This window comes from Carcharodon carcharias, chromosome 8 (assembly GCF_017639515.1).
Source record: "Carcharodon carcharias isolate sCarCar2 chromosome 8, sCarCar2.pri, whole genome shotgun sequence".
Lineage (NCBI taxonomy): Eukaryota > Metazoa > Chordata > Chondrichthyes > Lamniformes > Lamnidae > Carcharodon > Carcharodon carcharias.
Window position 1 is genome coordinate 163,350,316 of NC_054474.1, and position 23,709 is coordinate 163,374,024.

The 23,709-nt window shown below is 45.6% G+C and overlaps 1 protein-coding gene across 2 annotated transcripts in view; it reads right to left on the reverse strand.

Annotated features, from left to right (window-relative positions):
- ttll11 (tubulin tyrosine ligase-like family, member 11) overlaps nucleotides 1-23,709 on the reverse strand; it is a 235,691-nt gene that overhangs the window by 110,419 nt on the left and 101,563 nt on the right. For both annotated transcript variants that reach the window (XM_041194133.1, XM_041194134.1), the window contains exon 6: nucleotides 3,595-3,713. In XM_041194133.1, coding sequence (XP_041050067.1) covers nucleotides 3,595-3,713 — 119 coding nt within the window. The remainder of the gene's footprint in view (nucleotides 1-3,594; nucleotides 3,714-23,709) is intronic.

A 23,709-nucleotide genomic window follows, 5' to 3' on the forward strand; every position in this document is an offset into this window, starting at 1 on the left:
GTTGTCTTACTATCACTTGAAGGCAGTGGCACAATGCCAGTCAAATCATGAAAATTTCTATAACATGAGTAAACTGTCTCCATTCATGCAGGTATTCAATTTGTAATGGACTGTGCAAGTTTCAAAGTAAGAGTGTGTTTTCAAAAAGATAAAAGATAAAACCCTGAAGCAGGCGATGACATTATTGTGCTCTGAATAGGGCAGAGTAACTCACCTCCTGACCCCCCAAAGCCTGTCCACCATCTACAAGGCACAAGTCAGGAGTGTGATGGAATACTCTCCACTTGCCTGGGTGAGTGCAGCTCCAACAACACAAGAAACTTGACATCATCCAAGACAAAGCAGCCTGCTTGATTGGCACCTCTTTCACAAACATTCACTCCCTCCACCACTGATGAATAGTGGCAGCAATATGTACCATCTGCAGGATGCATTGCTGAAACTCACCAAGGCTCCTTAGGCAGCACTTTCCAAACCCATGACCTCTACCATCTAGAAGGACAAGGGCAGCTGATACATGAGAACACCACTACTTGGAAGCTCCCCTCTAAGCCATTCATTATCCTGACTTGGAAATATATCGCCGTTCCTTCACTGTCGCTGGGTCAAAAGTCTGGAACTCCCTCCCTATTAGTACTGTGGATGTATCTATACCACAGGGACTGCAGCGGCTCAAGAAGGTAGCTCACTACCACCTTCTCAAGGGCAATTAGGGATGGGCAATAAATGCTGGTCCAGCCAGCGATGCCCAGATCCTATAAAATGAATAAAAATATCCCGTACACAGTACTCCATATGTAGTCTCAACAATGACCTGAACAACTGAAGCATAACCTCCCTACTTTTATAAAAGCAAAAAACTGTGGATGCTGGAAATCCAAAACAAAAATAAAAATACCTGGAAAAACTCAGCAAGTCTGACAGAATCTGCGGAGAGGAACATAGTTAACGTTTCAAGTCCGTATGACTCTTCAACAGAACTAAGGAAAAATAGAAGACAGGTGAAATATAAGCTGGTTTAAGGGGGGAGGGTGGGACAAGTAGAGCTGGATAGAGGGCCAGTGATAGGTGGAGATAGCCAAAAGATGTCACAGACAAAAGGACAAAGAGATATTGAAGGTGGTGATATTATCTAAGGAATGTGCTAATAGGTGACATTAAGGGTAGAAAGCAGGACGAGCAAGGTACAGATAGCCCTGGGGTGGGGTGGGGGAAGGGATCGAAACAGGCTAAAAGGTAGAGATAAAACAATGGATGGAAATACATTTAAAAGTAATGGAAATAGGTGGGAAAAGAAAAATCCATATAAATTATTGGAAAAAAGAGGATCAGAAAGGGGGTGGGGATGGAGGAGAGAGTTCATGATCTAAAATTGTTGAACTCAATATTCAGTCCGGAAGGCTGTAAAGTGCCTATCGGATATGAGGTGCTGTTCCTCCAGTTTGCGTTGAGCTTCACTGGAGCAATGCAGCAGGCCAAGGATGGACATGTGGGCATGAGAGCAGGGTGGTGTGTTGAAATGGCAAGCGACAGGGAGGTCTGGGTCATGCTTGCGGACAGACCGAAGGTGTTCCAGAAAGCGGTCACCCAGTCTGCGTTTGGTCTCTCCAATGTAGAGGAAACTGCATTGGGAGCAGCGAATGCAGTAGACTAAATTGAGGGAAGTACAAGTGAAATGCTGCTTCACTTGAAAGGAGTGTTTGGGCCCTTGGACGATGAGGAGGGGGGAAGTAAAGGGGCAGGTGTTGCACCTTCTGCGGTTGCATGGGAAGGTGCCACGGGAGGGGGTTGAGGTGTAGGGGGTGATGGAGGAGTGGACCAGGGTGTCCCTGAGGGAATGATCCCTGTGGAATGCAGCCGGGGGGGGGGTGAAGGGAAGATGTGTTTGGTGGTGGCATCATGCTGGAGTTGGCGGAAATGGCAGAGGATGATCCTTTGATCGTGGGAGCTGGTGGGGTGATAAATGAGAAAAAGGGGGACCCTATCATGGTTCTGGGAGGGAGAGGAAGGTGTGAGCGTGGATGCGTGGGAGATGGGCTGGACACAGTTAAGGGCCCTGTCAACCACCATGGATTGAAAACCTTGGTTAAGGAAGAAAGAAGACATGTCCGAGGAACTGTTTTTGAAAGTGGCATCATCAGAACAGATGCGACGGAGGCGAAGGAACTGAGAGAATGGGATGGAGTCCTTACAGGAAGAGGGGTGTGAGGAGCTGTAGTCAAGGTAGCTGTGGAAGTCGGTAAGCTTGTAATGAATATTGGTGGACAGTCTATCACCAGAAATTGAGACAGAGGTCAAGGAAGGGAAGGGAAGTGTCAGAGATGGACCATGTGAAAATGATGGAAACATACTTTTATATTCATTCTTTAGCTTTCCTAATTACTTGCTGTACCTGCATACTAGCCTTTTGTGATTCATGCACTAGGATACCCAAATCCTTTGGAATCTCAGATCTCTGCAATCTCTCACCATTTAGATTATATGCTTTTTTATTCTTCCTGCCAAAATGGACAATTTCACATTTGCCCATGTTGGTCTTTGCCCAATCACTTAACCTGTCACTTTGTAGCCTGCTTCTGTCCTCTTTACAACTTACTTTGCGACCTATCTTTTTGTCATCAGCAAATTTAGCAACCATTCCATCTGAATCTTCATCCAAGTCATTTAAATAAACTGTAAGAAGTTGAGGCCCCAGCACTGATCCCTGTGGCACAGCTCTCGTTACATCCTCGTTACACCCATTTATGCTGCTCTGTTTCCTAGCCCATCTTCTGTCCGTGCCAATATGTTACCCTCTAATACCGTGAGCTTTTATTTTCCACAGTAAACCTTATCAAATGCCTTCTCATTGGAACGTATCTATTTTGTGCATTCTGAAATATCCCTTTAAACGTCTGCCACTACATCTTTATGGATCTATCCCTTATCCTCATTTGCCAGTTTGGTCTAGTTGGCTTTGCTTTCATGCCCTCAAATTTTTTTTTCATTCTTTCATGAGATGTGGGCGTCACTGGCTTCGCCAGCATTTATTGTCCATCCCTAAAGGCATTTTAAAAGTACACTACATTGCTGTGGGTCTGGAGTCAATTGTAAGCCAGACCAGGTAAGGATGCAGATTCCCTTCCCTAAAGGACAATAGTGAACCAGATGGGTTTTACAACAATCGACAAGTTTAATTCCAGATTTTTATTGAATTCAAATTTCACCATCTGCCGGTTGGGATTTGAACCCAGATCCCCAGAGACCCTGGGTCTCTGGAATGCAAGTCCAGTGACAATACCAGTATGCCACCGTTTCCCTGTGATTGCCATTATGAACTGATGCTCACTATCAATACCTAAGACTGTGGGATGTCAAAATGCTGTCTATCTCTTCAACCAACCAGTTGTGCAGTTATGGGCTGTTCTGGCTCTCTTAGAGACCCCTAGGTAAACATTTCATGTTAAGTGTGCAGGATGGCCTGATGCTTGGCGGTATCAAAATGGTATTAGCTTTCAACAAATAAAAGATCTGTTCAACACACTGCAGTGTTAAAAAGAAAACAAGAGCCTGTGATGAGGACAATGAAAATTTAACATAAAACTAAACACTTACTGATGGTGATTGTTTTTTTTAAGTGCCGGATCCATCAAACGGAGTGTGTCTCTAATGATGGCAACTTTTATTTCTTCATCCACAGGACTAGCAACATATTCAAACAGTCCTGGAGAAATCTGTGAAATAAACAACACTTCAAAACTGCACTGCAGCAAAGGCTTCCTAAATCTCACATTACACCATAAATCCTTGCAACGTTTTGAGCTGTTTTTCTCACATCACATCTTTTAGGAAAAAAATCACAGATAAGCAACAGCTCTCAAGCAATTTGTAGAGTATCAACATTTTAAAGTTAACACTTAAATCAATATCGTTTGCTCACTATATGGTGAAGTACACAATAAAAGTATGTGGAGCCAGATTATGGATTGGACAGTCTCGGCATTTGGCTAGACACCACAGTGTTGACGGCACCAAATAAGCTAAATGCAAGTGCCAGTCTTGGGAGTTTTCAATGCAAACATCTTAAAGTTTGAAAACATGTAATAATGCTTTTGTTTTTTTTAGAAAAAAAAGAGTGGAGAGGGGAATTCAGTCTCAGTCACCTCTCCTCTAACATTGGGCAAGATTAAGACACAACTGTTCTGGCTAGATTTGGAATTTTGCATTTCACAATAAACTCTGGGTAAATTGTCTGCAGTAATTGTTCATTTCCCATTCCTGTAGTCCTTTCCTCAATCAACCCTTGTAATTTGATAATGTTACTTTGCTTATTGGAGACAGTTTGAGAATTACTTTAAAAAATTTTAACAACAGTCATAATGGGTAACCATACAAAAAAAAACACTTGCAGTGCAGCAATGATTCGATACACCTACATTTGGAAGAGAACGAGAAAGAAAGGAAAAGACAAGCAGGAGGAAGAAGAAAACGGAAAGAGGGGGAAAAAAAACCTCCCCAACCCTCCCCAAAAAATAAATAAGAAGAAAATCAACAACAATCATAGGTCAGATATAATTTCACCTGATATAATACATACAACCTAACTAGGGTCAGTTATATGAAAGTAGAGAGCTGTAGTTCCTCAAAGTAATCTAAGAAAGGTTGCCGAGCTACATAAAATCCATCAGTGGAGCCTCCAAGTGTACCTTGTTTTCTCAAGTTTAAGATTCTGCATAAGATCACATATCGAATTAGTAAAAGCAGGAGGGGCAGACTGTTTCCAATTTAATAGAATATATCCAGCCAATAATGTTGAAAATGCAAGGGCATCAGTCTGAATTTTTGCAAGAGGGATGCCATTTTGCTTCACTCCAAAGAATGCTGTATTAAGAGAAGGTTCAATTTGCTACTGAACATATGCGACAGTGATCTAAAAATTTTTGTCCAAAACAAGGTCAATTTAGGACGTGACCAGTACATATGAATTGGGGGGCTGGGGCAATAGGACATTTATCACAAGTTGGAACAATATTTGGATAAATATCAGATAATTTCACCTTGGATAGATGGATACAATGTAAGATTTTAAATTGTAGCAGCTCATGTCTGGCACATACAGATGAGGAATGTACACGAGAGAGAATAAACTTCCAGTTATTGTCTGATAAGTCCGAGTTAAAATCTTACACCCAAAGAGTTTTTAAGGTAGAAAGCGAAAGGCAGTATAGTAAAAAAATTAGACAATACAGTTTAAGAATTAAACAATTATATGCTTAAACCTTTTTTTATTTGAAGCTGGCATAGAATGTTTACTTTCGTGCATTCAGATCTGCCTAGAAGAGGAAGTAGGGTGGAATATCAGGGCTGGGCGGTGGTGGCTATCAATTTCAAGCTATACTTATAGCAAATAAATCCTTACTTCAGGCATAACAGTACAAATATTTCTATTTTTTCTCAGATATTTTTGACACAACCTCATTCCTCTCATCCAAATTAAACCAGAAAGAATTGTCAAATGATTTCATTTGAGACACTATATCAACACATAATTTGCAATCTCTCACCATCAAACTAGGTATGGCACATTTCAGAGTTGGGATAAAATGTTAATTTTAAATCTGGAAGATATTGCTCAATCCCAGCCAACAGAATGAAAAACAAACAAGTTATGGTACCTTACCAATCACTGGCTAGAAAGCATGCACTATTACATGACACCATATTAATTTGTTTAAACTAGTTCATGGGCAAAAATGTTGAAGAGCAGTACATAGCATCTTTCATCATGCAATCTTTCTATACTTTCATGAACCAAACAAAGCAAAACAGGCAGCAGGAACAGGTGAATCATTTGAATAATGCCTATGTTTATTTAATAATTACACGTCGCTCTTCATATGCTGGCTGTTATTCCATACTTGTAAAAAGGAGTTCTGCATAATCAGCAGTTTCACATGGTAGCTAAGCAGATCCCCATAGCAACAGTGGCATGGGTTAAAACTGAATATTTTTATATGCAAAATACTGGACAGTTACCATGTGGCATTCATAAAGGACATTAAATAAACATTCCTTAGTTGTACTTATAACTCCTGAGTTATGTGACACATTTTAATAATGATGAATATTAGTGGGAACCAAAGGACAATGTATTAATGATAATAAATGCTTCTACAAATTAGTAATGGTTGTCAAATGTAGAGAAATACTAAAAAAGACTTGCATTTATATATCACTTTTCATGACAACTGGATGTCTCAAAAGTGCTTTGCAGCCAATGATGTACTTTTGAAGTATATTCACTGTTGTAATGTGTAACATATCACAAAATGAATTATTCATTATCTGTTTATGACACATATTTAAAGAATTTTGTAAACCATGTATTACTAAATCTAAAATTTTAATACAAAAGTAACCCTGCTCTAATATGCAGTAATGAGCTGCATAATTTTTAAAATTCATTTACAGAATGTGGGTGTCACTAGTGAGGCCGGCATTTATTGCCCATCCCTAATTGCCCTCGAGAAGGTGGTGGTGAGCTGCCTTCTTAGTGCTGTTGGATAGGGAGTTCCAGGATTTTGACCCAGCGACAGTGAAGGAACGGGGATCAGTGCTGGGGTCTCAGCTTCTTACAATTTATATAAATGACTTGGACGAAGAGACAGGTGGAATGGTCGCTAGCTAAATTTGCTGATGACAAAAAGATAGGTTGGGAAGCAAGTTGTAAAGAGGGCAGAAGCAGGCTACAAAGTGACATAGGTTAAGTGATTGGGCAAATATCTGGGAAATGGAGTGTAATGTGGGCAAATGTGAAATTGTCTATTTTGGTAGGAAGAATAAAAAAGCTTATTATCTAAATGGCGAGAGATTGCAGAGATCTGAGATTCCGAAGGATTTGGGTATCCTAGTGCATGAATCACAAAAGGCTAGTATGCAGGTACAGCAATTTGGAAAGCTAAAGAATGAACATAAAAGTAGGGAGGTTATGCTTCAGTTGTACAGGTCATTGTTGAGACCACATCTGGAGTACTGTGTACAGTATTTTTTAATTCATTTTACAGGATCTGGGCTTCGCTGGCTGGGCCAGCATTTATTGCCCATCACTAACTGCCCTTGAGAAGGTAGTGGTGAGCTACCTTCTTGAGCTGCTGCAGTCCCTGTGGTGTAGATACACCCACAATACTGTGAGGGAGGGAGTTCCAGACTTTTGACCCAGTGACAGTGAAGGAATGGCGATATATTTCCAAGTCAGGATGGTGAGTGGCTTGGAGGGGGTAGTGTTCCCATGTATCTGCTGCCCTTGTCTTTCTAGATGGTAGCGGGTTGCGGGTTTGGAAGGTGCTGCCCCTAAAGAGCCTTGGTGAGGTTCGGCAGTGCATCTTATAGATGGTACACACTGCTGCCACTGTTCGACGGTGGTGGAGGGAGTGAAGGTTTGTGGAAGGGATGTCAATCAAGTGGGCTGCTTTGTCCTGGATGATGTCAAGTTTATTGGGTGTTGGAGCTGCGCTCATCCAGGCAAGTGGAGAGTATCCCATCACACTCCTGACTTGTGCCTTGTCGATGGTAGACAGGCTTTGGAGAGTCAGGAAGTGAGTTACTTGCTACAGGATTCCTTGCCTCTGAGCTGCTCTTGTAGCCAGAGTGTTTATGTGGCTAGTCCAGCTCAGTTTCTAGTCAATGGTAACAACCAGGGTGTTGATAGTGGGTGATTCAGCGATGGCAATGCCCTTGAATGTCAAGGGGCAATGGTTAGATTCTCTCTTGTTGGAGATGCTCATTGCCTGGCATTTGTGTGGCATGAATGTTACTTGCCACTTGTCAGCACAAGCCTGGATTTTGTCCAGCTCTTATTGCATTTGGACATGGACTGTTTTAGTATCTGAGTCGTTGCGAATGTTGATGAACATTGTGCAATCATCAGTGAACATCCCCACTTCTGACCTTATGATGGAAGAGAGGTTGTTGCTGAAGCTGAAGATGGTTGGGCCTAAGACACTATCCTGAGGAACTCCTGCAGTGATGTCCTGGACTTGAGATTATTGACCTCCAAGAACCACAACTATTTTCCTTTGTGCCAGGTATGACTCCAACCAGTGGAGAATCCCACCCCCCCCACCCCACCACCGCCCAAATTCCCATTGACTCCAGTTTTGCTAGGGCTCCTTGATTCCACACTACACCAAATGCTGCCTTGATGTCAAGGGCAGTCACTTTCACTTTGCTTCGGGAGTTCAGCTCTTTTGTCTATGAAATAGATTTGTGTCCACCTTACATCCAGAGAATATTATTCCAGTGCAAGAAAACCGGGGGGGGAAAAAAATAAGCATAGCCCCTTAGCAATGCCCTGTTGCATTGTCTAAGGATTTCTGGGGGTGCCGCAAAAGAGCACAGTGATTTTCTGTCTAGAATAAGCAGAGAAATTAAAATTTAAACTTAATGATGCTAGATTGACACCGCAGACTCCTAATTTTCTTCAGTTGCATTCAGAGAGGCACTCATTAATAAGGTGCCTTAATCTTGGCACCCGTCGCTCTCAAATTCGAGGCAAACACTACTGGTCAGCCAAATATTAAAATCGATCTTTTCACAGGGCAGGCAAGCAGATTATCAGTACTGAGGGCCTTCTGGTTGTTATTTTTGAATAGGCACTGAAGGTAACGGAGATTACAATCATAACTAATGTCAAGCTTGCAGCTTCTACTTCTGCGCACAGGTACATCAAACTGCACTCTGCTTGGGAACGTCAGGCTCAGAGTAATGGTCTGAACCCAGAAATATAGGGCGCACCTGCAGCGGGCGGGAACGGAGAATCATGCAGCAGGCAAAAAGTTGACGTAAAAATGTTTTGCAATTCTCCCGATGGTGGGTTAATGGCGAGTCAGTTACCCCGCTGACTAGTGGCATGAATTCCATTTGCATTTATTAATACCTTACGAATGCTCATTAAAACAGATGCTTGTTGGAATCTTGTCACGCCTTCCTATTTTGTGTCACGCCAGCGGGAAATTACGTCAGCCTCAAACAAACACTTTTGAAAAGGGGTGACGTGCACAAGTTGGACCTCAGTTCGCTCGTAACTTCGAGGTGAGCGCAACATAAATTGCTTACCTGCCATAGCGCTGCTTCGGCCTTGTTGAGACGAATGCCACACTGCTGGGGCTATGGATTTGTCTGCTCCTGCTCTTTGCCCATGTTGCCCCAAAGAACACCACTGTGCTGTGATACTCATACAGGCCTCCACTTCAGAAACTAGCACTTAAACCAGGGGTGGGCTCTGAGGTGAGAGTGGGGATCGCGAACACAAGGTGGGCAATGGGGAAGGAAGGCTGTGGAAGGGCTATTGGGGTGGGGGTAAGAAGGGCGAACACGTGGGCCTTTCTGGGGACACCCTCTAAATTGTTATTATTGTCGCAAGAGTGAACAGGAGTCTGCTTAGAAAGAAAGGACGACCTCATTGTGATGAAAGCCAATGGCTTCATTAGTACTGTTAAAGGGCCACTCAGAACTTAGTGGCTTCATATCACAGTTGCTGCATCTCAAGAGTAACACATTGGAAGCAAGAATTTGAGAATGCAGGCAATCGTGAAGGAGCCACAGCTGCATCATATATGGCATTCCATCAATGAAGGCCTCTCGCGTGTTCACCAGATTTGACACTCCTCACGGGCCAAAGAGCATCCGCTCATTGGTCATTAATATGCCAGAGATTGGAACACAGAGCTAGGTTGGGTCACTCATCTCAACGAGACCTTAACAGCCCACACAGGGCTCAAAATGTTACATTTCTGCGATGCCATCTTGCTCGCCCCTGTGTGCACTAGTGTCTCAGCCACCATGAAAGTAGGACAGGAAAAACTATGGACCCTTATAGTTTCCATACATTTCATCTTCTGAGCTTCGCTTTCTTGTCCCTTGAATTATTATTATCTTCAATGTTTCCTTTCAGATAGAAGGCAAAAGCACATATGGATCCAGGGTTCAATGCTGCCTTTGTCAGGATCCTAAGGCAATGGAGACGACGAAGGGGGGAGAGGTGACGCTGTGTGCAGCTCCAGCAGGAGGCCACGCCTGAGGGACATGCTCAAGCAGAGTCAGAGCATTAACAATTGGGTCAGAAGGAGACCCCCAGAGAACTGCGGCAAATCACCAGGCTTGAGGTTTACTGTAGAAGAGTCTCCTATTTACAAATGACTGAGAAGCAATGGTGTGCACGTCTGCACTTGTCCCGAATGTGCATCACATATTCCACATTCTTCGTGAAGACCTAGCGCCACATGGAGCTGGAGGGTATCCCCTGCCAGTGGCTTTGGAGGCGACTGCAGTGCTCAATTTCTATGCCTCTGGGTCTTTCCATGGATCAACAGGGCACCCTGTGTGGCATCTCAGTCTGCAACACATCGATGCCCTTTACAGGGAGGTCCATCATTATGTCAGGTTTGCTCTGGATGAAGATAGCCAGGCTGCGAGATTCACTGGCTTCGCCGCCATCTCAAGCTTCTCAAGAGTACGGGGTGCCATTGACTGCACCAATGCGGCTCTACAGGCTCCATGGCAGCAGCCCTTAATGTTTATAAACTGCAAGGGCTACCATTCCATCAAAGTACAACTGGTGTGTGATCATTGGAAACACATTCTGCACATTTGTGCGTAGTAGCCTGGGAGTTACATCCTGAGTCACTCCCAGGTGCCTGCGATTTTTGAGGGGCCATTACCTCTGCAGGGATGGCTGCTTGGGGATAAGGGGCGCTCATTGAAACACTGGCTGATGACACCTGTGTGTCACCCTCAGAGTCATTCCAAGGAGAGGTATAATGCTGCTCACAGTTCCCATGCTCCCTTATAGAGCAGACCGCAGGGCTTCTGAAGATGCATTTCAAATGCTTGTACTGCTCAGGTGGCTCACTAAAATATACTCCCAATAGCATTTCCCGCATCATCGTAGTGTGTTGTGCCCTTCACAATCTGGCAATACAAATAGGTGACCCCCCTGCCAGAGGATGAACTGGAGGAGGATGAGAGCTCATCGAAGAATGAAGATCCAGAGGCCCAGGAACCTCAGGGGGCTGCTGAGGGTCAGTATGAGCTCGATCACAAGGAAGACTTGGGACACGTACCCGTGATACTTTAATTGCTGACAGGTTCCTGGAAGAATAAGGTTGAGTGAGAACGTATGGCCACATCATGCCTTGCCCTCAATGCCATTCCCTTTCATCTCAGGGAATGTCCAACCACTTGCAGCAAGAATGAGTCCTGCATTCGTATTTGCGTGTTCTGGCCTCATGAATTGCCAGGCTATGATCTCTGCTCTGGTCCGCAGTGCCCTGAGTGAACTCACTCTGGGAACTGAGAGCCCACTGAGGAACAAGGGCAATGCAAGAGAAGACACAAAGCCTTCGCCGCCATCTAATGATGCAAACACTGCTGCAACTGAGATTTGGACATGACTAGGGATCGCCTCCTCCCGTGCATGTCTAGTCTTCTGCAGCTGCCACTGAAGAGACACAAATGCCACTAGAATATCAATGCTGGTGAGCTGCCCTCACTCAAATGGTGTTCCTTGAGAGGGAAGGGTTAGAAACACTTACATTACACATTTCAAATAAAGATAAACGGAGCACAGCTGAGGTAACTGAGAGAAGACTTGGAGTTTGGTGAGAGGGGGTGTTCAATGAAAGTGGGGTGGTGAAAGGAGGTGTTCGTTTCCTTTTTCTATCTTTCTCACCTTATAGGAATTGGTTCTTGCTCTACTACAGGGAAAGGAGCTAGTTGATTGGTGAGTATCTGGTAAGTGGCTAAGTTCTACTCTATCCCTAAGGTTTAAAATAGTACGCAAATTGGTGGTAAAGCTAATAAAATATATTAAAAAGCAACAAAATTAAGTGATTAATACAATTAAGTCATTGTTTAAAACACCTTAAGGATGGCAGGACAGGTGATGTGTCAAGGCTGCAACATGTGGGAGCTCCTGGATTGTCCTGTGATCCAGGACAAACAAATCTGCAGTCAGTATGTGCAGCTTAAGAAACTTCATTGAGCTGGAGGCTGAGCTGCAGACTCTGCGACACATCAGGCAGGAGGAAAGTTACCTGGATGTTTTGTACCAGGAGGCAGTCACATCACTTAGGCTCATCTGATTTGGTCGGCGGTCAGGGACTGCGAGTGAGGCAGGTAAGGAGACCCAGAGGGCAGGAGTGCAAAAGTGTGAACCTCTGCAACTGTCCAATAGGCTTGAGGTTCAAAAACAAAAAATGCTGGAAAAAGTCAGCTACCCTCTGTAGAAAAGTTATACGACTTGAAACGTCAGCTCTGTCTTTCTCTCCACAGACGCTGTCAGATCTGCTGAGTTTTTCCAGCGTTTTTTGTTTTTGTTTCAGATTTCTAACATCCTCAGTATTTTGCCTTTATCTTAGGTTTGAGGTTCTCTAAGCTTGTTTGGATGAGAGCAGGGGCTGCAGGATGGATAAGCAAGCTGATGATGGCACCGTGGTACAGGAAACCATTCAAATGGGGGGAGCAAAAAGGAACGTAGCGGTAGTAGGGACAGAATAGCGAGGAGGATTGACACTGTTCTCCTAGCAAAGAGCAAGAGTCCTGATGTCTGAGTTGACAGCCCAGTGCCAGGGTTCGGGACTTTTGCTCAGGGTGGAGAGGAATTTGCAGTGGGAGGGGGAGGATCCAGTTGTCGTGGTCCATGTGGGTACTAATGACATGGTAGAACTAGGAAAGAGATTCTGCATAGAGAGGAGCTAGGCACTAAATTGAAAAGCAGAACCTCAAATGTTATATCTCTGGAATATTACCTGAGCCACGTGCAAATTGACATAGGGTACATAAAATTAGACAGATGAATACGTGGCTCAAAGGTTGGTGTGGGAGAAGTGGGTTCTGGTTTGTGGGGCACTGGCACCAGTACTGGGGAAGTGGAGGCTGTACTGTTGGGATGGTCTACACCTGAACCGAGCTGGGACCAGTGTTCTTGCAAAACCGCATAACTAGGGAGATAGAGAGTGTTTTAAACTAAATAGTGCGGGCCAAGAGATCAAATGTGGAAAGATGTGGTATATAACCGAGTAGAGACAAGGTAAGAGAGGAAAATAGTAATGGGAAATGCGGGTCAAAGAATGGCAGGAAGGGATAGAGCATTCATAACAAAGTAAATCAACTGATAATTCATATTGAAGTAAATAAATATGATCTGATAGCCATTACTGAGACGTGGCTGCAAGATGACACGGATTGGGGACCTTCAAGAAAAATAGGATGCTAGGTATAGATGGAGAGGTAGCACTGTTAATCAAGGTTGGCATTTGTGCAATAGTGAGAGATGGCCTTGGTTCAGGAGATCAGGATGTAGAATTGGTTTGGGTGGTGATAATGAATAGTGGGGGAAAGAAGTCACTCGTGGGAGTGGTCTACAGGCTCCTAACAGTAACCACAATGTAGGACAAAGTATACAAGGAGAAATATTGCATGTTTGCGATAAAGGGACGGCAATAATTATCGGTGACTTTAATCTACATATAAACTGGAAAAGTCAGACTGGCAGTAGTAGCCTGGATGAGGAGTTCATAGAATGTTTTCAAGGTGGTTTCTTAGAGCAGCATGTTCTGGGACCAACCAGACAGCAGGTTATATTAGATTTGGTATTGTGTAATGTGGCAGGACTCATTAACAGCCTCATAGTGAAGGCACCCCTAAGTAACAGCGACCACAATATGTTGAATTTTACATCCAGTTTGAAAGGGAGAAGAGTGGGTCTAAGACTAGTATTTTAAGCTTAATTAAGGGCAACTAGTGGGCATGAAAGCTAAGATAACTTAAGTGAGCTGGGATACTACGCTAGGGGATAGATGAATAGAGAAGCAGTGGCTGATATTTAAGAGGATATTTCAGAATACTCAGAATAAATACATGCCTACTATAAAGAAAAATTCTAAAGGGAGGGCCCACCATCTAAGCCCAACTAAAGATGTTAGGGAAAGCATCAAACTTAAAGGAAAAGCGTACATTTGCGAAAAGGTGAGTAGCAGATCAAATGATTGGTCAGGATACAAAAACGGCAGAGATTGACTAAAAGGTTAATTAGGAGTAAGAAATTAGAGTATGAGGGGGAGCTAGCTAGAAAGAAATGTAAAAACAGATAGCAAGAGCTTCTACAGGTATTTAAACAGGAAAAGAGTACGTAAAGTGAGTTTGGTCCTCCAGAGAGTGAGAATGGGGAGTTAATAATAGATAATAAGGAAATGTCGCCTAAAATGAACAAATATTTTGCTTCTGTCTTCACTATAGAGGATACAAAAAACATTCAGTAATAGCTGTAAATCAGGAGGTGGAGGGCAGAGGCAGTACTGAGCAAACTGATGGAGCTACAGGCTGACGAGTCTCCAGGTCCATCCTAGGGTCTTAAGAGGTGGCTATTGAGGTAGCAGATGTATTGGTGTTAACTTGCCAAAATTCCCTAGGTTCTGGAAAGGTTCCATCAGACTGGGAAGTAGCAAATATAACCCCTCTATTCTAGAATGGAGTGAGGCAGAAAACAGGAAACTATAGACCAGTTAGCTTGATGTCCATCATGGGGAAGTGCTAGAGTCAATCATCAAAGAGGTTATAGCTGGACATCTAGAAAAGCTCAAGGTAATCGGGAAGAGCCAGCATGGTTTTATGAAAGGGAAATCATGTTTAACCAATTTATTAGAGTTAATTGAAGGAATAACATGTACGATGGATAGAGGGGAGCCTGTAGACATACTGTACTTTTATTTCCAGAAAACATTTGATAAGATGTCACATCAAAGGCTACTGTGGAAAATAAAAGCTCAGTGTAGAGGTTAACATATTAGTCTGGTTAGAAGATTGGCTGGCTGGCAGGAAACAGAGTGTGCACAAGTGGGTCTTTGTCTGATTGGCAGGATGTGACGATTGGATCCCGCAGGGGTCTGTGCTGGGGCCTCAGCTTTTTACAATTTACATCAATGACTTAGATAAGGGGAGAGAAGGGGAGAGAAGGCAGGTAGCTAAATTTGCACATGACTCAAAGATAGGTAGGAAAGTATGTTGTGAAGAAGACATAAGGAGTTTGTAGACGGATATAGATAAATTGAGTGAATGGGCAAAAATCTGGCAGATGCAGTATAATGTGGGAAAATATGAAGTTGTTCAATTTGGCAGGAAGAATAAAAAAGCAGAATATTACTTAAACAGAGAAAAACTGCAGAATTTGGAGGTGCAGAGGGATCTAGGCGTTCTCGTGCATGAGTCACAAAAAGTTAGTATACAGGTACAGCATGTAATCAAGGCAGCACATGAAATGCTATCCTTTATTACGAGAGGAATTGAATATAAAAAGTAAGGATGTTATGCTTCAGTTATATAGAGCATTGGTGAGCCTGCATCTTGAATAGTGTGAGCAGTTTTGGTCTCCTTTTTTAAGGATGTAAATGCATTGGAGGCAGCTCAGAGGAGGTTTACTAGATTGATATCCAGAATGAGTGGGTTGTCCTATGAGGAAAGGTTAGACAGGCTGGGCTTGTTTCCAATGGAGTTTAGAAGAGTGAGGGGTGGCTTGATTGAAGTATATAAGATCCTGAATGGTCTTGACAAGGTGGACGTGGAAAGGGTGTTTCCTCTTGTGGGCGAGTCCAGAACTAGGAGGCACTATTTTAAACTTATGGGTCGCCCCTATAAGACAGAGATGGAGAAAACTTTTCGCTGAGTGTTGTGCGACTTTGGAACTCTCTGCCATAGAAGGCTGTGGAGGCGGGGTCACTGAATATTTTTAAGGCAGAGATAGATTGATTCTCTTGCCCAACAAGAATCTAAGGTTATCAGGTGTAGATGGGAATGCGGAACTCAAAACACAAACAGATCAGCCATGATCTTATTGAATGGTGGAGCAGGCTTGAGGGACCAAATAGCCTACTTCAGCTTCTATTTTGTATGTTTGTATTTAAACACCTCCCTGACATCACACAAGAGTGCGGAGACTAGTTCAACTGAGGTTGACATCACAGGAATGTTAATCTCACGGTGGGACACTATCACTGAGTTGGAGGATGGCTAAACATCGATATGAAAAGGTTCCAATATACAAATTCACAACACCTTCAGTTGATCAAAGCCTTCACATAACTATCAAATGTATTCACAAAAGTGTAATTTCTTTACATGTATAGCGCACCCATGACCCAAAAGTAACATCAAATTTTCTTAAATTTCCTAACTGTACCACTCTACCTAGGTGTAGCCCTGACATCCAGAACAGAGGTGGAGGCAGTCTGTTGACTGCTACGTTCTAATGTCTGTGATGAACTTGGCATATTATCTGGTGGCCTGAGGCCTTGAGGGCCCCGGCCTGATAAGGGTCTCCTGCTTAGGGGCAAAAGCGCCCTCGGCAGACTGAGCAGCTGGAGTTGATGGGGTTATATGCAGAGGGGACAGTGAGCGGCTGCAAAACCGGCAAGATCTGCTGGACCAAGGTCTCCAAGGTGATCACCAGCCTTCCCACTGTGACAACGAGGCGCTCACATGTCAGAGGCACAACATCAGACAGAACACTGATGGACTCCTCCATCATTCACTCTAGTCTGCTGAGTGACTGTTGAACCTCCGTCTGATGTTCCGCTGCATTTCCAGCATTGAGTTGGCAGCCGCTTCCAGAGGCTCATCACCTGACTCAGACTGAGCGGGTGGCTGGTCTTCAGCTGCCCTTTGAGTGCCAGAGAACTCAGCTGTCCCTGCCTCCGACTGCTGTGGGGACATGTCAATGAGGTGTTCTCCAGAAAGTGAACCCGAGTCTAATCTATAACTGTGCCCCGTATGTGTCTCTGAGCTGGTGGAGGGTGCATGTGAGTGCTGTGATGGTTCTTCCAGAGCTTCCTCTTCAGACGTGGTCTGGAGGCTCGGCCTGGTGCTTGACTGCCTTGTGGACCTTGATCTGCTAGTGCCTAGAAAATAGAAAATAAAGTTTCAGTTAATGAGCATGCGCTATATAAGACTGCATGCGGGTCCCTGTAATTGTCAGGATTTGATGAAGTGATGGAGCTGTGATTTGTACAAGGTTGCTGGAAGAGGCTGATCTTCCCTTCCCTGCAAGAGTGATTCCTGTCCTCCCCAGCCAGCTTGGCTGCAGCCTCCTCGAACTCAGCGAGGGCAATGCTGTCAGCTGTCCCTCCCCTGGTCTGCAATCTTTCACACCTATTGTGTGCCAGCTTGGTCTGTATGAAGAATGAAAGAAAAGTATATGATGAGAAGGGATGGAGCAGAGGCTGGGTAGGATGCATGTCCCCTGTGTTTGATGATCCCTCCTCAGTGCCAGAGGATGGAGTGTGAACAATGTGATCGATGGGATGGTAGTGATGTGAAAGCCTCAGTGACAGAATGAGTGTTGATATGTGCCCCTTGCTAATGGTTGTGTGAGATCCCTGAAGAGAATAGCCATTCGAGTGCATGATGCCATTATGAGAATTCGATATTGGAGGGAGTTGAAGGATGACTTACTCTGGTGGAGTGGATGAGATCATTCATCTGGTACCTGTACTGGATGGGGTTTCAGGCGCGGATGCCAGCTGCACTGAGCTGCTCTGCAACAGCCTCTCAGGCAGGAGGCATGATGCTGTTGTGCCTCCTGAAGCCATCCCTGGGATACAGGATATGCCTGTGTGCCAGCACTCCTGGAGGGCCTAGTAGGTGAAGTGAGGAGCTGCCTTCTTCAAGAGGCTTACGGCCTTCTTCTTATAGCTGGAGACATCTCTGCACGTGTCCTGAAAACAGGTGGACTGGAGAGAGTGAGGTGTATGTGTTGGACAGGGGTTTAAATGTGACACCCGGGCCTTCAACCCTGCCAGTTGATGGCAGGCAAACGAATCAGCTCCCAGCCCACCAGGGAATTCACCACGATACTCACCTGTGCATAATTAATGAGTTTCCAAGCACGGAATTGGTCATGAGTTCCTGCCATTTCAGCCAGGAGGGTGGGCGCCACTGAAACCGCCCGCCACTGCACTTAGTCTAAGTGGAAAATTCTGCCATAGATTCAGATCAGATCACTCTAATATGCTTTGAATAACTCACTCCTTGCACCAAGACTGAGGAGGAAGGAAATTGCCTCTATTGTGTCATGCTAGCCGTTGCTGCTCTGCAGAGGTGACTAAACAATTCCTACACATGGATAAAGTACTAAATATGCAGCATTTACTGCAGATGCTGGAAATCAGAAATAAAAGCTGAAAAATATGGAAATACTCAGATCGGGCAGCATCTGTGAAGAAACAAACAAAGTTAAAGCTGGTGACTTAGTACCAGAGTTATAAAGGGTATGCTGGTGTGACAGCACATTGATATACAACCAGCAAAACTGATAAAGAATGGGCATTCAATCAGTACGATCATTCTAAGCATAAGTCACATATTTGAAATGTTTTGGAAACTAGATATATTTTGAGCTTTAATTTTCATTCACATACAACAGTGATTTATGGTTATGCAGAACTCGAATGCTCATGATCGTACACTTTGGCAACCCAAACCGCTGAGACAAAAACATGAATAACAGTGCCTAAGGCTACAATTGTGTGTGGATGAAATGCCTGCTGCTGTTACATTGAATACAAATAAGAATCATCACTTCGACTTTTTCAGTAAAATTGGACAGAATTTTCCATGCCTGCTGGCGTCAGACATGATCAGTGGCATGAGCGGACAATATGGCGCAATCGGTTTCAAGACAGCGTGAAACCAGTTTGCGGTCGTCTGCTCAGCCCACCAATGGCAGGCCGCATTTCCCGGACGTCCGGGATGTTCAGATGTCCGGAACCACACTGTCATACGTCAGCATATCCTGATCAGGTCAGCCCGCCGGAATCGTCCCACCCCTGCTGGATCATCTGTCTACATCAGCAGGAAAGCGTGCCAACGCGATTCACAACAGCACATAAGCGATGTACACTTGGTGGCCTGCAGTTTGAGGGCAGCTCGGAGGTAAGTACACCGTAACATTGTGCAGAGCTCGGCAGGGTCACCAGCTAGTCTTCAAGCTTGAAGGGTGCTTGGGGGTGGGGGTGCAGGGTTAAGGACAGCCCTGCCATTGAATGGCTTGTGAGAGGCCGGGGGGGGGGGGGGGGGGGTTGCGCAAGCACAGCCCTGTTGTCTGGGTGGTAGTGGGGGGGGTGGGGGGATTAGGATTTGGGGTGGCACGTGAAGTAGGCGACGAAATGGCCACGCATTAGGGAAACCTGTATAAATTGACCATTCCTCTGTTCCACAGGTAGTTCAGGCACAGCCACATTGAAATGATTGGAGTGGGGCTTCTAGTCTACCTGCCCACTCAAGCAATGCAGAGGCATCAAAATGCCACCAAGTGCTCCAAAGTTTTTCATCCCACCCCCCACTTTCCTCCAACCCGCGGCACAGACTACAAATTCATGAGCATTTTGATGGACTGCAGAACAGTTAGACGACTGCACATGTACAATCTCCTCGCTAAAGTTGGGCATGGAGCAGTTGCTGCTGGAGGCGCTCACAGCCCCTTGCAATGTCAGCATGCTGGTTTGGACCAGTCTCCCCCATGGTTCAAGTTAAGTGCAAACTTGCAGCACAGGTTATGAGAATGCCTGCACCTGAGCTGAAGGCACAGCATGCAGTCCAAATGGGCAAATCTGCTGCCAATCGGTCGGGTGGGCTGGGGTGGAAGTGGTGGGGGTTCAGACAGCCATGCAGTGCACTAATCTCTGGCCATCCAAGTGGTGGCCAGCACTCTCCAGGAATCGTTAAGAGGCCTGCACATTTAACCAGGACAGGTTCTTAGTATGCCCATGCTAACCACATGGCTCTCTCTTTCATCCTGCAGGGGGAGTACATCAGGGTCATGGAGCCTGGTGAACTAGCTGTATGCCTGATGGCCTACAGAGTGCGAAGACGACAGAGGAGAGAGAGAGAGACTGAGGCTCCTGGCTACGCAGAGACAGGAGCAGCAACCTCAGGAAGAAGAGGCCGCTGGGGCTCCCGCATAAACTGCCCAAGAGCCACAGCGAGCCATTGCAGGCCGGTGCCTAGTGACACCCAGGGTCTATAGACGCTCAGTCATTCCTACAGATAACCAAGAACCAGTGTTGCTGGAGACTGCGCATGTTTAGAGAATGGGTCGGTCACATCCGCCAACTACTGCAGGATTTGGTGCCACGGGGACATGGAGGGCATCCACTGCCACTGGCTGTGAAAGTGATGGCAGCACTCAATTTCTCTGCCAGTGGTTCCTTTCAGGTTTCCACAGGTGACCTCTGTGGGATCTCACAAGCCTCCACCCACAAATGCATCCATGAGGCCACAGATGCCATCTTTGCGAGGGCATACAACTTTGTGCATTTGAGAAGTCCTCGAAGGCGACGGTGACGGGGATGAGGCCCTCACACTGGCTAGGTGAAGCAAGCATGCTTGGGAGGCCCTCATAGCTGCTAGGTTTGTGGAGGATGATGACAACATGCAGTAAGGTGACCCCATGGACCCTCACATTGCATCTGTGAACGTTTGACTCCAGTCTGGCTTATGGCAACGTGAATACCCTCTGTGAGAATGCTCCTACCATGGAGACGCAGTGGATAATAAGGGTTCGAGTGCAGGAGGATGATGTTGATATGCAGTGAGGACACTCCACAGATCTTCACATAGCCTCTGAGAATGTCTGACTCCTGACTAGCTGCAACTAAACTTTAAAAGCATCTGAGCCTTTGTCCATCTTCAGCATCTGAGCCCTTCAGGAACACAGCATCAATGGTCACAGATGCTGAAGAGATGGGGGCCAGCCCTACCTTAAAAGGTGCTGAGAGCACACAGAGAGAATGAGAGAACTCTGTGGTGCTTGCTCACTGCATTCTGGTAGCAATGACCAGCACTACCGAGGTGCAGGCATCAGTAGTGTTTCCAGGGAGTGCGAGGCTGGACCATTACTTTGGACCCAAAGGCTTCACAGAGCACCCAGAAGAGGCCCTGGACTGAGACAGCGGCCTTCATCTTTTGCAGAAAGGTTTCACATCTGAGTGACAGAACGCTGCTCATCAGACCAAGGAGCCATAGGGAGGCAGACATTTTTGGGAGTTTATTTATAATAGTGAACAGTATGTACAAGTGATTAACACCCATGCCTAGGCTGTGCAACTAATTCTCCTTAACTTTCCTAACCCTGCCACTATGTCTTGGTGCTCCCCGGACATCCACAGCAGAGGTGGAGGCAGCCTGCTGACTGCAGTGCCCTGTGATGACCTTGGTGGGCGCCCACTGGAGGGCCGAGAATTGGAGAGCCCCGGCCTGCTTGGGGTCCTGCTGTGTGGCAGTGGCAACCTTCTTGGCCTGTGGAGCTGGAGCTGCTGAGGTCACAGGAAGAGGGGAGTCGGATGGGCCGGACACGTTGAGTCACCTGGATGGATGGGCCCGGAGTGTGCATCTGCCGATCCCCCTCTCTATGGATGTCCGGGTGCCCCAGGCTGATTTCTTCAGGAGCAGAGGTAGCTGGAGTGAGATAGAGCTGCCTGGCACCATTCTTGCGTACACACTGCTGGAGGCCAACTATGGCAACAGCGATGGAGTTGAGCCCGTGCAGCAGTGCAGGAGCAAAGTCCTGGACCAAAGTCTCCATGGCAGCCACTATCCTACCAGGGTTGGCATGCCGGTGCTATCACCTCAGAGTGAAAGCGGACAGACTCCTTCATCGTGCCTTGCAATCTGAGTGCAGTGGACATCCCTTTCTGATGTTCCCGAGCTTGCCTTTGCAGCTCCAGCAACTGTGACATGACAGAGTCCAGAGGCTCTTCATCCGACTCGGACTCAGCAAATTTCTGGCCTCCAGCAATCCTCTGAGTGCCAGGCACCAGGTAGGTCCCTGCCGCTACCTGCTGTGGATCAGGCAGTGTAATGTGCTCATCAGATTGTGATCCCGAGGCTACTCTAAAGCTAGATCCCACTGAGGTGTGTGTCTCTGTGCTGGTGAGGATGTGGGTGAGTGCTGTGACAGGATATCAAGGAAGGTGCATCCAGATTCCTCTTCAGAGGTTTCTTCAGGGCTTGATTGGAGGCCCTGGGTCATGGACTCCATCAGCTGTTTGCCAGATGTGCCTGTGGAAGTAAGGGGAGATAATCGGTGCATGGCAGTGGCCTGTGAAACTGGACACATCACAACAGCACGGTTGTCTGACCTATGTTGCACTGCTGGATCCTCACTTGGTAGAACCCTGCCAACCTCACCGTCAGCACAGGAACGGTCCAGTTCCTTGCCGGCTAGCTGGATGGCTCTACTCTCAAAGTCTGCGAGGACCCTGAGTTCAGGCATTCCGCCAGTGGTCAGCGACCTATCCCTCTTGTGTGCCAGCTTGTCCTGCATGAATAGAGATAGAGAAAGTGTAAGTGGGATACCTGCCAGGCCAGATGATAAGTATGCCTGGCCTGCGTGGGCGGTGAGTGGACCCATGGATGGGATGAGGACAATGACGGTGAGTGTGTGTGTGTGTGTGAATGGTGATGTCCTTTGAACTGGCAGCGAGTGAGAACACTGTGGATGTGTGATGGTTTGAGAGTGTGAGAGTTGAAAGTGATGAGAAGAGTGACTTAGCCTGGCGGAATGTAGGAGATCATTCATCCTCTTGCAGCGCTGGATGGCTATCCTCTTTTGAAGGCCGTTGGCGTTGGCCACCACCTCCCAAGCTGGGTTAGTACTGTTGCTGCCCATTCTGCGGCCAGAGCGGGAGTTGAGGACACCCTAGTGGGCCTCCATGGCATCCAAAAGGCGCTTGAGGGATGCAGCAGTGGTCGTCTGGAAGCACTTAGATGTGTGCTTGCGGCTGGACTTTAAACATGGCGTCCAGCGTAATGCAGGGTGATAGTGGGCGGTTGAATGAGAGCACGCTCACCATGGAAACAGCGTGTTTCCTGTGAGTGCATAAATAATGTGGTGAATTTGGGATACACTGTGGAAACCCACCATTGCAGCCGGCGGGTAAAATGTTGTTTTACCTGCCCATACTGCACTTAGTGCAACTCTGGGAAAAATCCGCCCATTGACAGAAGGAATTTCTACACATATGCTACTACCAATGAAAAGTTCTGCCCACTATGGTACACTGTATTAACCTAAGTGTTGCACAGTATAGATCAAAATTAATCAACCAAACAAGATAAGGAACATAACCTGCAGGTCTGAAGAGGAAAAAAATAACTCATGCAACACTATAATCAGCATACATACGGAAAACCTGCAAATTGGCAACAAATCAATGTGTTCATTTTTGCACCTATTAAAGCAACAGGTAATGAGAGTCAGCGTTTATTTTAGATGGTAAGTGAGCTCTGTTCAGCTGTGCTGACATTAATGTTAATGAAATTAGATTTATGAAGTGATAATTAAAAAATATATAACCCATCCTCAACACCTACGTTTATTAATGTTGTGACTTTCCCACTGCTTTAATTCTTAAATAGCAACATTTCTGAAATGCAACCTGCATTACACATTATAAATAAAAACAGAAAATGTTGGAAATACTCAGCAGGTCAGGCAGCATCTGTAGAGGGAAAGAGTTAACATTTCAGATCAATGACCCTTTATTCGATTGTTTCAGGTTACCAGCATCTGTAGTATTTTGCTTTTGTAAATTGTTGTGTTGGGGGGAGGTGGTGGCGTGGTGGTATTGTCACTGGACTAATATTCCAGAGACTCAGGGTAATCCCGCCACGCAGGTGGTG